At 34.8% G+C, this 16,574-nt stretch overlaps 1 protein-coding gene across 3 annotated transcripts in view; it reads right to left on the bottom strand.

Annotated features, from left to right (window-relative positions):
- The window catches only part of CAMKMT (calmodulin-lysine N-methyltransferase), a 216,710-nt gene that overhangs the window by 23,086 nt on the left and 177,050 nt on the right, over nucleotides 1-16,574 (bottom strand). For all 3 annotated transcript variants that reach the window (XR_013949333.1, XM_080587258.1, XM_080587259.1), the window contains exon 7: nucleotides 12,825-12,891. Coding sequence is in view for 2 of the 3 variants with exons in the window: in XM_080587258.1 (XP_080443384.1) it covers nucleotides 12,825-12,891 (67 nt within the window). In the remaining variant the exon portion in view is untranslated. The remainder of the gene's footprint in view (nucleotides 1-12,824; nucleotides 12,892-16,574) is intronic.

Raw genomic sequence — 16,574 nt, 5'->3', positions numbered from 1 at the left:
TTCCAGATTTTAGAAGCCTAGGTAGCTTTGCACACTGGCACGCAGCAGGCATCCAGTAGTGGAAAGTGACAAAGGAGAGTTCTCACTCTCAGCTGCTGGCTGCCTGCTGGCTACCAGTGGCTTTTTCAACCCTGTTTCCGTGGAAACTTAGGTTAGAATGGTGAAAATTAGGTAAAGGTAAGTTTTGTGGGTTTAAAGCACGCACTCTAATATTTTAAGAATCCTGAAGCAGAACTGGAAATTGGTAGATGAACTGTGAGCTTTAAAAGACCACCTTTGGTTCTCATTGCTGCAGAAACAGAGATCTGATCAGTACCACTACAGGGATTTGAATTATGATTTTTTAACCCACATATTTACTATACTTCACACATGCAGTTTGGGAGGCAGCACAGGTGCCATCTCCTGGAAAAAAAAAAAAAAAAGTCTCTCTCATGTTACTGTCAGGTTCCCACTGAGCATCCAGAACACAGCATTTTCTGTGCACACCCACGGCAGGCACAAAGGACATGATGCAGATAGCCAAAAGCTCAGAAACCATAATACTGAGCACAATCTAGAGTAGATGAGTTGCCAGGAGCATGAGCAGTGGTGCAAAGTGACTGTCATGCACACTGCTACAAGGAGAGAGCTCAGGGCCCCACATCCAGCCATAAGCCAGTTTTCCACCATTTTCCTGATCTGGCACCAGGGCTGGTGTTGGTCTCTAGTTCCAGTACAGCTGTATTCCTGAACAGACAATAATTATACAGAGGCCAGTGATAAATTTGCACACAAGATTTTGAAATTCAACTTTGCCATTAACTTTCAAAAGGAAAAGAAAAATCCATGTAAACTAAAGATAATTTCTATAAAATAAATAACACAACAGAAGTCATTCTGATCTCACTCAGGATGTATGTACATTGATGGGAAAGATGCAACTACCAGCTATATATATTTATCCTCGCTATCTCTATACAAGTTCAAGTATGACTAGTAAGTGAAGCACATCTAAGGTACACGAAGCTGCAACTTCAAAAATTGTTTAGGTAGTTAACTCTGGGTTACCCTATCTATACTCTTGTATGTTTAATGCTTCCATGAATTTGCATGAACACTAGTCATACATCTGCATCTGTACCTGTAAAGCAGACATGCCTCCACATATTAGGGAATCAGAAATAATTCTGCTCAGAATCAGCATTATTACATCATTAACACTGATGTCAGAATCGGCCTTATACTGAATCTGAATCAATTATTTTCAATTCTAGGACTGATGAAAGTAGTGAATCAGAGTCAGAACATGTATAAATACATCATGTATAAATACTATCAATAACATTTCCCATAATCTAAATACAATTCCTGAATCTGAAGTACAGCAAAATCCACTGATATTGTAAAACGTCTGAGAAAAGTGTAGATGTATGTATGTGTATCTAAATGCATTTATCTATATGTAGTAAGAAAGTAAGTAATACTTCTTCCAGGGATTACTGAGGATGTGACTCTCGGACTTCGTGGTCAGTCCTGAAATGAATTCTGAAGGAACCATGAAGTAAGAGTTAACTTCATTTCAATTTGAAGAAAAACACCACTAGGAAACCCAGAAAAGTGTTAGCAACAGAAACCCAAAAATCTCAGTCTTTATAAAGTTTCCTCTAAAAAAAATAGAAATAAAGTGAAACAATGCCATGCCACAAAATGTCTTTTCAGTTGCCAGTATTATGTTGAGAGCCACCATGAAAAAATGCAAGCCTTGGTGATACTTTCCTCTTGTTCTTTTTCCAATGATAGTAAATTATAAAATGGACTATTTTCAGAAATAGCGAAATTCAGATTTTATTTAGTAGTTATTAAATAATGAATAAGAAGTAGGAATCGATATTAACATGAGGATCTTGGTGCCAAACAACTGGGAAGCATGAGCAGAAGATTTCTGTAGGGTTGCTTTTTCAGTCTCTCTGAAGCCTTTGGGTGGTCATCATGAACACAAGTAGATAAGAGTGAGAGTTCAAATTTGGACAGAAAAACAAAGTTTCTGAAGCTTCAGAATATTTATTTTCAACTTTGTTTCCAGCAAAATAAGAAGATTTAAAGCTATAATATTTTTATATCTTTCTTTTGAGGGAAGATGCTACAGTACTAACAGTTGAAATTATTTTGTAAGTTCAGAAAGTGTACTATTCACTCGATTTCTGTCTAAACTACACTTTCATTTCTTTATTACTATTACAGGTGTATAAAGTCCACTCTTCACTTTTATTTTTTGCTGGCTTATTTAACTTTTATAACTTGTTTCATGACATTGAAAACTAGCAATTTGGTTTCAGAAGAAAAGGGTCTGAAATCAACTGCAAATAGAAAATAGTGTGGGGGGCTTTTTGGCTATAACAAGAACATTAAAAAATAAAACAGGATGTGAAGGAAAGACAACTGGAAATACAGTACTGTTAGTGTGTCTACTGTTGTTAAGCCAAGCTGATGGTGACTAAAACTTGGTACCCACTAATGGCTGCTTTATGGCCTGTATCAAATGAATTTGACCAGTTTTCAGAGGAAAAGTACCCACGTCACAGACCTATTACTATAATTAGCAATCTTGATGGCAGTCCTAGCAAAAAGGACAAGGACTGAAATGAGCTATGGCGAATGAACTATCCTCTCACACACAGAGGTGGCTTTTCTAGGTCAGGGATAAAGCATACTATCAAAATAGTCTGAGAAAATATGTACTGATGCTTTAGTTTCCTAGGCTGTCAATCTTACACCATTCTAATGCAACAAATTCATTTTAAAAAAAAAAAAAAGAATCAAAGCATCTTTCTTTCTTTTTTTCTTACCTTTTTTTTTCCTGATTTATCTTTTAAATTACTAAGTAAGCCAGAGAATGTGATTAGGGTCAAGATAAAAAGAATTGTAATGATAATAAAACAAAAAGATCAACTAAGGAAACAGAGACTGAAAAAAAGAGCATCCTTTCTTTATGTACTACAAATTTACCCCAATGTCCTCTTGTATTTCAAAGAAGAAAGGAAAAAAATAAAAATAAAAGAACAAACCAAAAAAAAAAGGCAAAGGTTGCAAGGGTGTTTATGGCAGCCAAGACCGCAGACTTACCCTGTACAGTAATTCTAATTTATGGAGGATAGCCCAACAAATGTCAACACTTTTTCTTACACTAGTGAAGCATCGCAGCAATCTACAACAAAAGATTTTGCCTGATTTTACCAGGTTTTCATTTCTCATACAAATTCCTCATTACTATTTTTATTCAACTTCTGTTATTCAATGGTTGTCTTCCCAGTGTGTCTAGGCAGGTAACTTACATAAGAAAACACAGGTTAAGTCTCAGATAATAGAAACTTGAAACATTTCCAAGTCCCTTTGAGATGTTTTTGAGATGAATGGCATAGGTTAGAGTACCTCTCAAGTTAGCAAAAGAGTCATTGTGCAAATAAAGACAAAAAATCAAAATTCAAAGAGAGGACAAAAGACACAAAAGCCTGCCTTGCTTCAGTACATATTAATAGTTGTAATAAAGATTTTTTAAAAATTGCCCCAGTTAGCAGATGAGCAGCTACCAAGAACCCCTATCTACCCACCTCTTCTTTTCATATTTTAATTTAGGTTTCAGTTTTTGAAAAGCATTATCATTGGTATGTATACAGGTTCAGGTAAAAGATTTTGTCTGGGGATTTATATGACTTTTTCTATGACATTAACCAAGGAAGTTCATTAACACATTAACAAAAGGCATCACCAGAATGTTTCTCCACACCTTGATCTTTGTTTGAGATTCCTCAATTTTGTATAAAGATCAAAAAGATGAATTTTAATTAGTGACAGAGGTAACGTATATGCCTGTCATTACAACTCCTCTGAAGAGTCTTGCAAGTTCGCCTGCTATCATTTCCCCATTATTATTTTCTCATGAAATTGCTCTTATTTCTCCATCTTCTTCCACCTCCTGCCTTTCTTACCTTCACTGCCTCACTTTGTTCTGTCTTGTTATTCATTACTTCGTTCCTTACAGAGTATACCAAGTAGCAAGACACCAAGGTTAAACTTTGAACAGGTACCCAACATCAATCACTCTCCATCTCTTCGCACACTTCTAAACAGTTTGAACGCAATATGTAGAATTACTGAAGGAAAATTCCCACATTTCCAATAATTTTGGAGTAATTTAATTCTTACCTCTTTTTCTTGGTCCCTTTGGACATAACCATTAATTCCAATCTGTAATCTAGGTTTAGTTTCGACCTTCCTCTATACTTGTGAACCTCAACTCTGTTCAGATTTTGTCAATTCTCTTTGTATAACCTAAAAAGTTTCCTATCTACACACTCAACTTTCACTCTTTAACCATGTCATCATCTTTAACATCTTAACATCACAATATTGTTCTGTCTTGAAAAATGCAGTCTTGCCCAATTAATATTTATTCAGTAGGCAAAGATTGTTTTTCTTGCCTATAACCCTGATCTTTTCACCTTTCTCTTTGTACTCCTCCAGGTAAGTTGCAAGCATTTTCTTCCAAACACCACAACAATTCACTTCCCTATTTATTATCTCTCATTCAATATTGAAAGGACAAGTTCCTTCTTTAATGTCAGCCTACATTTTCCACCTAGCTTTTCAAAACAGGACCTTCAATAACTTTCTTCCACTCTGTCATGAACAGACACAAACTTACTCCATTATCCTTGAAACTCCCCTTCAAAATAGTGCCTACAAAAACTGGAAAGAGGTTAGGCTGCTCTTGCGCCTCATCCTTTTTTGTCTATCGCACTGACTACACAGGTATCCTTGTCATCCTTCCTCATGATATCCATCTCTGGTCTTAGACCACAGACTCTCTAGCAGAAATTGCCTTTTTCCTCTGTGTTCATACAGTGCATGGTACAACAACTCATGGTGAAGCTCCATCACATTAATGTAGTAATATAAATTAAAAACAAACAAACAGAAAGAAAAAGAGAGAAAGAAAGAGAGAAAGAAAGAGAGAAAGAGAGAAAGAGAGAGAGAGAGAGAGAGAAAGAAAGAAAGAAAGAAAGAAAGAGAAAGAAAGAAAGAAAGAAAGAAAGAAAGAAAGAAAGAAAGAAAGAAAGAAAGAAAGAAAGAAAGAAAGAAAGAAAGAAAGAAAGAAAGAAAGAAAGAAAGAAAGAAAGGAAGGAAGGAAGGAAGGAAGGAAGGAAGGAAGGAGGGAAGGAAGGTAGGAAGGAAGGAAGGAAGGAAGGAAGGAAGGAAGGAAGGAAGGAAGGAAGGAAAAAGAAAGAAAGAAAGAAAGAAAGAAAGAAAGAAAGAAAGAAAGAAAGAAAGAAAGAAAGAAAGAAAGAAAGAAAGAAAGAAAGACACCAAAACCAACAATCTTGTTTTTCCTGCCAAGAAGTTGCCTTTCAAAAGTGGATAACTAAGTTATTTGCTTCCCTTAGTCCTCATTCTAAGAGCACCTCAACTACATATTTTTCTAAAATTCAGACAGGAACATTACAGTTATACGTCATCAAAAATAACAAATGTAACACTCATGCTTCTGCTGCTACTAAAATTTTGGAACATAATAAATACACTGCACCCAAATACAACTGTTACAGAATAAAGTTTTTCATTTTGTAGACACACCACAAGCCATCATTCAGCACAAGTGTGATTAATTTTTTCAAAGAAGGGAGAATATCTTGCATTAAAAAGTTAATAATAATAATAAAAAGGTGTGAATTTGCCTTTTCCTTTCCATCCTCTACATCAACACATTCTAAATCATTCTTTATTTAGGAGTTTTTAGCAAGGGTTATGTGGTGCATTATGCACAAAATGGATGGTTCTCACATTCTAATTCAGACTGATATATTTTATTATGGTATAGTCATTTCAAAAAGCAAGACTGCATAAGCATATGCAGCACAACTATGTATGATGAGTGAATGAAAGCTTTGTAAAAACTGGTTTTGAGTAAAAATATGAAGAAAAAGATGTTTTCTTGCCCTATGGAAAATAGTCCATCCATGAATACATGGAAGATAATCAAGGGAATAAGAAGGAAAAAAAAAGAAAAAAAAAAAAAAAGTGAACCAAGCAGGTCCAGAAGGACTGAATGGGGGAAAAATTAAAAACAGCAGAGGGGATGTCATTCAGAGGTGTTTAGATTCTGAGGGCAAAATAGTCTATTATAATCATCTAAGATTTCAAATTCCTACATCAAGACCAGATATCTTGGTGAATTAATACACATTTCAGAAAGATATCCAACTTGATTTAAATGCATTCACTGTTTAAGAAACTACCACTTCCTATAGAAAGATGTTCTAATTAACTACCATTCTCTGTCAAATCTCGTTTTTTTCAGACTGAATTTGTCGAGCTTCAATTTCTACATCTTGTTAGGTACTTGTAAGCTAGATTAAAGAGTGATCTTCTATTAAAGATTTTTTTTCTCCACGTGAGACTTTCAGATCAAAATCAATTCATTTCTCAACAATCAAGTCATTTCTTTGACAAGTTAAGTAAACAGAGCTCTTTAACTCTCTAATTTCCAAATCCTGATTCACTCATGTCTCTTTCCTGAATCTTTTTAGTTTTCAATATCATGGTTCGTGTTTGAATAACTGCATATTAGCAGAACATTAATGAAATCAGCCAAGATGACACTACAAGCATTATTTTGTCAAAATTAAAAGTTTGTCCCAATTTTCCTATATCTGTGGCAAAGATATCTCCTGTGAAGGAGATAGCTTACTGAAAGTGTGCAAAATGTATTTAATGGTTGCCTATTAAGGTAGAGCCAAGGTAGATAAGGAAGGGTAGACAAAGGTATACTGGTAACAACATGAACCAGGAAACACAATGTAAAGGTTGGCTAAAATTATGGATACACAAAAGGGCATAGGAATGAAATAAATAAATAAATAAATAAATATTCTAACATCACATGGACATTTTCCTTTAAAGCCCTGAGCAGAAAGACACAAGTTTTCTTATATCAGTGGTCTCCTTCTAGACTTCCTGTCCAGTCCAAGAGGGTATAAGAGGAACAGCTTTACCCAAAGGATGTTTTTAAAGCTAAGAATAGACCAGCATAAAATACAGCCAAAAATTTAACCAAGAACTGTTTAAAATAATGTCATGCTATACTTTTGGATAATATCTAGCTTTTCTGTCCCTTTTCTTCCAAACTTACAGAAATTTCACAACAAAGCTTGCTAATTTTTTGCTTTTTTTCTCTTCATATATTTTTACCTGGTCATATAAAGATGAAAGACAAAGCTACAATGTGATTTAAAACAAATTGCAATTTTATTATGTCAACACAGATGGGTGAAATACACAAATAGCAGAGGCTTGGAAGTTGTTGAAAGTCAGCTGGTATTGCCAAACAGTAAAGAAAGTTATGAGAAACATGATATAATACCTGCAAAAGCTGAAGTTGCATACAAATGAAGAAAGGACCATGAACTTGGAAAATAATAAATAAATAAATAATAAAGTAAAATAATAAAATTAGGCAGGCTAAGAATGATTGTACTCTTTCTTTCATTATAAATCTTCCTGCCACCTAATAGTCTGGTTTTAGAGTGAGCACTCACAGAGGATGGCACCATTTCAGAGAGGTGAAATTAATTCTTTGTGTGTTCACTGCAGAAGAAACTGAAGACATTTTCACCACAGAACCTTTTCTTGATGGAAAACGTTTTCTGCAAAAAGCAGTCCTGCTTTACAAACCTTCAAGAGTTCTTCAAACAGGTCGAGTATTCAGATAAGGGTGATCTGAGTAGCACAGGCTGCTTTTGATTCCAAAAGGCTATTGGCAAAGACCCTCACCAACAACATTTAAGGAAAGTAGACAGCCATGGGATGAGTCCTGGCATGGCTAAAGAATGGAACAAAAGACAGGGAACAAGGTAGTAGTAAATGGTCTGTTCTCACAGTGGAGGGAGATAATCAATGGAGTTTCCCTGGGACCTGTTTTATTCAACATGTTTACAAGTGATGACCACTGAGGTGGTAAACTTTGCTGTTGCTATGAGGCTATTCAAGACAGTAAGGAAAAGAGCAGCCTGTAAAGAATTGCAGAACGATGAAATTGAGATTTTGGACAATAAGATGGCAGATGAATTCAGTGTGAATAAATGCAAAGAGGAAAGGGGGAAAAATGATCTTTGCTTCATAAAGGAAGTAGAGAAAACTGACCATCGCCATGAAGCTCCTCATGTTATGACAGAGTTTCATGAAACTATTAGCTCAATGCTCAACTGTAGTCAAACAGCAAATCACTGCTAGGCATTTTTAGAAGAGGAACAGAAAGAATAATTATGCCACTACATATATCTGTAATTTGCACATACTTCAAATGCAGTACTGCTCACCCTCATCTGAAAAGGAGTAGAGTGAAACTGGAAAAGAAATAGAAAATGGCAAGTATGATCAGAGGTGTTGAATGGCCTCCACCTGAGCTGAATTTTTTGTGACAGGGAGCTACAAATTCACAATGGCCATGAACAGACAGATTGTTTATTTTTTCTTCTCTCACATACATAAAATCATCAAATGAAGATAGCAGGATCCAGGAGTGTTTTCATTCTGACCAAAGGGCAGGAAATTATTCTTCTGGCAGCCTCCTCCTTGCCAGTAGATGTTGTGCGTGCAGGAACATTACATAGGGAGACTGGAAAAGCAGTTCGGAGAAAGGGATTCCTTTAAGGTTTACTAAGCTGACAAACACAGCTAGTTCAATAAATAGGTCTCAAAAGGTCTGATTTTAGCAACACATCAATTTGATGAATGAAAACATAGAGGGAGTTTTATTAAAGCTGTCCTATGTTGATGGAACCTGTTACATGATCCACTGAAATCAAGAAGGTTAGAAAGCTAGTTTATCTTAAGTACACTGCAGAAAGGTAAAATATTCACACAGTGGCAGTTACAGAATAAGAGGTAATTAATATAAGAATGGGATCAGGACTATGTAGTAGTGTTCTGTCATTGAGACCTTATCCTACTATTATGCTGAGTGCAATTTAGTCTTTAGAAAGGCTTTTTTTCTTATCAGGCTCAAATCAGGAAGCCTGTAAATTTTTATATTTGTAAGGAACCCCAAAATCTTCAGTAACAGATGATTACCCATCTGCTAACCTTTAAGGAGCAGGAATTGTCACTTTTGGTCACTTCATTATACTTTCCTGGTATGAGTTCTAATGTTTACTACAAGATCAGCTAAATGTATGATACACTACTACTAATCAATTCAAACAGTGCGTCATGTAATAAGCATTTCTCTCACTGTTGTATGTATTTGCCTACACTCATGTGGAATGTAATCTCTCTGGGTCAGCTCTTAGCAAAACAGTAGCGTTGTTAATGCCTAAAACTTACAGGTCCCATATCAGTAATAAGTACACAAATTTTCTTCTTAACATCTAATCTTCTCAGACAAAAGAACTTGGTGAACAAACTCCTTGTTGGATAAGAATAAAAGAGTCTGATAACATTTAGAACATACTGCAAATCCTTCCTTTTGATAAAGCTTTTCCATTGTGACATTTGTAACAACAACTATTTTTCAAAATTCTACAACATAAACCTGTACTTCAGGAAGATTTCCACATGAAAAAGGAAGAAAAAGAGCAGAGATTTTATGACTGTTATTCCTAATTTAATTGTTGGTGGATATGTTCAAAATAATGATATAATGCATGTCAAAGTAGAAACAACTGACGGTACAAAGAATGTTATCATAACTTGTATGCTATGTTGTGGTGTAAAATTAAAGTGGTTCAAGAATAACTTCAGAATGTGAAAAAAATAAAATCATCAAACTTATACATGACATTAACAATTCACCTTTCTATGGCAAGTCATTATTAGTAACTTAGTGGCATTACTGCACCTCTTTCCAGTAAGTGTTAACAAGAAATTCTGAACATACTACTGGAAGCTAAAAATAAACTTGAATTGTATAGCCATTGCTGAAGTAAACTGTTTACTAAATATCTATTGTTACATTATAACACACAATATGACAAACTGCCAGTTTGGCTTACATTACTGTACTTTTAAACAATAATCAAGAGTTGGCAGAGAGCTAGATAAGTGCTCATTTACTGCATTTTGTATAAATCTAAATAAATAAATGTATGGCAGGTTGTCTTAATCAAACTAGTCTTGGCTGATACCGGATTGCTCCTTTTTGTACCATACATTTTTTGGCATATTTTCCAAGTCTAGATTTGAATGTCTGAAATATCATAAACTGAGTCTCATACAGATAATTTTTACTCCATGTGCAAGAAAAACGGTACAAGATCCCAAAGTGAGATGGAGGTGCAGTGAGAAGGGTCGATTATTTTTTATATGCTATAGTATTATAATTTGCACTGGACACTGTTTAAATGATACATCAGGGTGAGGAACACGTAGAGCATTCTCCAGATTAAATTAATGTTACAGTATGTCACTTAAGTAAATCATTATGTTAATTTGTCTGCAAGCTCTGATCAATGTAAAAAAGAGTCACCTAATATCACTGCAAGCCGTTGTTGCATTCTTCCCTATGAAACATCACATTTTTTTATGCAAACCCCAGGTTTTGGGTTGTAGGTAAAATGAATCAGGGTTACAGTAATATTTCAGATATTACATCAGCCTTTTAACTTTTTACAAGGCCTTTAGAAGCGATCAAATAACTTTGTTACTGTCTTCATCACATCATTACTGAATCTGAAGGACTGATCCATCTATTAGCACTTAACAAATAGCTAACCTAAGCAAAACCTTAATTTTTACATGAGATATCAACTATTAATGTGCATAACATAAAGAAATGCAACCTGATTACGGTCATAACAACACGTTTTATAAGAATCTACAATGCTACAATAAACCTGCAAAAGCCTTAAGAATGTAGAACTAAAAACCAAACTAAGTTTTTATTATGAGAACCTTAGGCTTCAATACAGTATTTCACTTTATTTTGTAATTTAATTATTTTTAATGCAAATAAGACCCAAATGCTATTGCATTCAATAAGTTAAACACTTGACATTTTTACTCCTTAAAATGCAATATTTTATGAAGTCTAGATATGTTTATTAATTAGTGATTATTAACACCCAGTAAACAACATCATGTCTTGTAAAAACACAATCTTTCTTCACAGCATGAAGCCAAAATCTATTATTCACTGATTCCATATGCTGAAATACACTCAAATGATCACAAATGACCTTAAGCATTAGATAAATGTAAATGAGGACAGGGTAGAAAATGTGCTTTTGATTGATATCTAAAAGACCAGGTTTGAAGTCTTGACAAGGGATGAAATCTGAAATCTTATACAAAGTAGAGGGCAATTGGAAATCTACAAAATTTAAGCTTCTAGATGGATGTACTGCACAGATCTGAGGTTGCTCACAAGAAGTGTTCAGCACACAGGACCTAAAAGACTTATCCTGGGGCTCATGTGGCCCTTGTCTACTTGGCAGGCAAGTATCAGGATGCACAGATCTCTCTCTAAGTTATATGTACATATGCCCTAATGAAGGCAGAATTTTCCTAGGTGCTTGCTTAAAAGAACTTCTTTATACACTATGGATACATAAGCATAGAATAAATGATGTGAATGATAGCCATTGAAATTGTATTGTTTTAGCCCTCTATGTTAATTAGCTTATTCTGACGGTTTTAGCCCTTTTTCACTTTTATTTTTGTCTCTCTGAGAAGGACTGAGAGCCCTTCTTCTGGAATGAGAATCATTTTAAAAAAAAAAAAAAGTAAGGAGAAGAGGAGAAGGAGGAGAAGGAGGAGGAGGAGGAGGAGGAGGAAGAGGCGGAGGAGAAGGAGAAGGAGAAGGAGAAGGAGAAGGAGAAGGAGAAGGAGAAGGAGATTTAGACACATGTAAGAATGCACTATTTCATCTTCGGTAGCCACCTCTGAGCACATTCGTATTCATAACCATATGCCATAAATATGAAGAGCTGTACAATTTACTTTTTAAATACTACAAAAGATTAACCCATTTCACATTCTTTGCAGTTTCCAGTCTCTATCACACTTGGAGACCAATAAAATTAATACTTAAATAGCTAACTTCAGTAGCATCAATTACAGGGTGTCACAGGAAGGGCTTTGGAGATTATCCGAAACCAAAGTCTCTGGACTTCTACAGTGCTCACCCTCCAAAGCACGCCTTTGGGCTAACTTGGAGACAATGCTCTGGTGCACTTCGAGAAAAACACTGTATGTGCCCCACACTTTAGGACAAAGTTAGAGCAGAGAAGGGGCCCAGCACTGTGCCTGGTTCCCACACTCCCAATTTACCCTCGCACAAGCAACACATGATACTGATTATGCACACAGGATGCCCAAAAGCCTTTTATGAAGGCTCCAACAATATCTGCCCCAGGAACAAGTGATGTCCATTGCCACCCTGAATTCTCAGAGAAATTTAGAAATAAAACCTGCCAGTTATTTAGGTACATTTGTTTCAAGCCTCATATTCAGTAAAATGAGTAATATTGACTCTCAAGCAGCCTAATTTCAATCAGGCACTGAATCACAGTTTGAAGAGAAATTCTGTACATTAAAATAAATAAATTAATTAAAAAGGAGGTTATGTCACCAAGATTAATCATACTTTGGTAGGATAAAAAGCAATTCAAATATATTTTGAATACTTTCTGTCTTGCTTCACTTAACTCATGATAGGTACATACTCTTGCTGTATACATACCTGTGTCAGTGTCAGTAATGTCACATATTCACACTTTTGATTACATTTCACATTTACATTAAATAAACAATTTCGTGAGAATACATAAAACACTTTGGTAGAATCTTACCAGCTTGACACTTTCTGAGCCTTAAATATTCCTGCAGTTTGGTTTCTTGCGATGATGTCACTTACATCTGTAGCATATTTGTTAAGAATTATCCATAAAACTAGAGCAGTATTAAAAATCATCAAAAATACTTTTTTACATCATTAATACCTTCATAATATCTTGCATCTATTTCATCTTTAAACTGTGCTAATAGTCACTCTTTTCAAAAGCATAAATTTCGCAACGCTACTCTGGTACATCAGCTGTAAATCTACTCAGCCACTTGCTCTTGTTGCCTAACTCTATCAACCATTCTTTTATTAATGTTTCCATTTACAAAATTGCTAGCGCTGTAGATATAGAGGAAGCTGTAAAAGTTTTCCCATATTTTACATACATTTAAAAGTAACTATTATTTACAAATATAAGAATTACTGCCAAGGTGAACAGAAATGTCTTGGCATGCTCACATAACGTGTAGTTTAATTTGTGCCGGTTTCAACTGTATCACTAGATCACAGTGCTGAGGTTTCAGAGGCTTATGGTTTTGAGTTCCAGGCCTGCCACAAGGTATGTACTTTTGTTCCTGGCTCTCTCTGGATGAAATCCAGCACACATTGGGAGCACCTTCACCTGTAGGCAAGGGAGTTTCTAGTCCATTTACTTTCTTGAGAATGGTTTGGAAATGCCATAAAGGACAGTACAAAGTTAGAAATGCCTTTTCTTCACCACAGGCACTGTAGCTGTTCCTCAGCCTCATGTCTCAGCTTCTTTCAGTTTGGAAGATCAGGTCATAAATTTAGGTAGCCACACAGGCAGGCCAAAGTAAGGGCTGTTAGTGAAAAGTTTCAAAGAGAGCTGTGCCCAGTAATCTATACCTGGAAAGAAAACCTTCATAACCAATCATTTCTGGGTAGCCATTGGAAAGAAAGGATGTAGCAAGTAACTAAAGAACTATGAAAACATTAACTGGCATCCGGTGTGAACATGTTTGAACAGTTCACTCTCAGATATCAAAAATTATCATAGAGGGACAAATTTCATAAAGATGACAATGATCATTCATTCTTATTTAAGGTATAGGAAATCTGATGCTAATGAGGAGGATGTTCCTAGGTGCACAGAATATGTCAAATTCTTCTTTGCAAGTGCTCTTCTAAGAAAAATGAACACTAATGTCAGGCTAATTTAAAAAATGACTAATGTATCTTTTTATTTGCCTTGATGAAATCTCATAATGGGCCTTCCTAACACTGTTGACTGTTTAAGATAAGTTATTTTAGAAAAGCCTCTAACCAAACAATGTGAAAGAAAAGACAACTGATATTTTGTGAAGCCAAAGAGTAGAAATGGAATGATAGAGAAGTGGTTTAAACAAATCCCTGTACTTTGGACATGCTTTTAAAATCTTTTCCAAAATATGCATTGGGAAGTAGTAATACATGGCCAATACTTGTGAAGCAGAAAGAAGGCATAGATAATTCCAGGAGCAAATCATGATGAAGCAGAAGAAACTGTGTTGATAAATCAGCTACACTGCACTTAAATTATATAACTGGGCAAAACTATTAATAATTGTTGCAACCACGTTAACACTAGCTTTTTAAAATAATTTATAAGCCCATGTCTTCAGTCATTCTGGCTGAACATGACCTTTCTAACCTAAATTTCCCAGGACTGTTGAAAGATCCAGACACTATATTTTAATGGCCATTATAGTGCACTGCAACCGTGTTTTGTATTATTGATGCTTTCAGACAGCAGTGCAAGTCACTATTGCATGATGTGAAACAGAGCTAAGGCAGAAGGTATACAGCCTCTCTGAAATAGGAGACAATTTTTTAGTAAAAATGAACCGCATCCTTGGATTTGGAAGTGTCTGAGTATAGATGCTTCCAGTGTTCTAGAGAAATAGGAGTTGATGTCCATGGTTGAATTTGTTGTAGAAATGGCCTAACCTGGAAAATTTGTATCTGGATGAATATCACCCAAAATTTCAAAGAGGGGTGAATCTGATAATTTTGTGTACATAAATCTTCAATATTTAATGTAAATATCTACATTTTTCTTTTTTAATACTATCTTCATTTAAATGATCATGAAGGAAGTTAAATAAAACACACTAAGTCAACAATAAAGTTTTCAATGAAACAAGACCATCCATCTTTATTTCATCGATTTTGCAACATGAATGATCTGCTAATTGATTAAAATCTGTCTATGATAAGCAAAAGCAGTGCATTAGAATGAAATCTTTTAAGTGGATTAGTAACTTAAAGAATAATATCCACTTAAAAATCCCCATAAACCCCATGCATAAGAGCACTGATTAATATAAAATATAGCTATGTGTTTCACAGTGAAGTGGTTAAAATCACAACAATGATTTTAAATTAACATGTTCATCAATTGTTTTAGCTTGTAATATTTCAATAACATATCCTAATAAACATACTCACAACTTACATAGTCAATACTTCACGTGCCAGTATGAAATGAAGAATAATGTGAAAAATGTCAAAAACTAAAAGAAAAATCAAATCCTCGAAAGCTTGAGACTTCACAAAGCAAGGCTGTTAGTTACGCTCACTGAATAGCGATAACAACAACAAAAACAACAATAATTATGATGATGATGATAATACAAAGGCAGATTCTCAGATGCAATGCACTATTGCCAGGTCGATTTTCAATTACATTTCACTGATGTATTCATTTGTTTCTTAATGTGCTCATCTTGCCCATTAAGAATAATTAGCAGGCTTGCTTGGTGATTTCCTGGCTTCTGACAGTGATTTTTTTCTTTTTTGTTGACAACCACTTTTACTTTTTGGAAAGTAATTTTTGGATATTATAGTATGACTGGCATATAATTTAAGCTTCCTAAGAAATTTAAAGGGAAGATGTAAACAGTAATTTTTAAACAAGATTATTTTAATGTATAATACCTACATAAAAAGCACAATACTAAGCATTCACTGTTCCTGAAAAGCAGAATCTAGACAAGAAAACAGTATTTTATCCCACAGTAATTTAATTTGGCACACTAAACAATTAAAAAATATCACCAGCAATAATAAAAATTAGCAGAAATGCATCATGTGTAGTGTGTGCCACTTGAAGCCAATTACACTAAAAATTCTTACTGATTTCTGTGAGTCTGATGTGACTGAAACAGACCTAAATTTAGTCTAAACTTCTGTTCTAGCTGGTCACTATACAAAAGAATGCAAAAGAAAATTACCATTAAACAGATCATAAAATTACTACTGAAGTCCATGAAACACATAAAATGCAACATAAATTTTATTATGTGTGCTTTTAAGAATACATTCCACCTACACTGTAAAGTTCTTAGTCTGCTGCACTTTGGCACCCTGCTAATATTAAGCCCATTGTAAAATCCAACACAATAAAAGCACTTTGAATGCTGAGCCTTCAGAGCACCAAATGTTAAAAAAAAAATAAATTCCTGTTAGAGCCTTCCACCAATCACTGCTCTGAAGGGGATTCACTGACTGAATACAGATGAAGACTTCTTGCAAGACTTTCAGAAATAAAAAATATTTTACAACATATTGTGGAAAACTAAGGTGTGCTAATTAGAATATATTAACGTATCTTTCTCAGAAATTAAAGCACTTTAGTTTAATTCCAAAGACTGGCTGAATATTTATAGTGTTCACTGATTTTCTTTACCATGGAAGACATCTAAATCACAAAAAAAGTTCAGGTATGTTTGTGGAATCTGCTATGCAAGGTATGTGC

The sequence above is a fragment of the Anser brachyrhynchus genome (assembly GCF_964034855.1).
Source record: "Anser brachyrhynchus genome assembly, chromosome: 3".
NCBI classification, from domain to species: domain Eukaryota; kingdom Metazoa; phylum Chordata; class Aves; order Anseriformes; family Anatidae; genus Anser; species Anser brachyrhynchus.
This window is presented reverse-complemented; position numbering and strand designations above follow the sequence as displayed.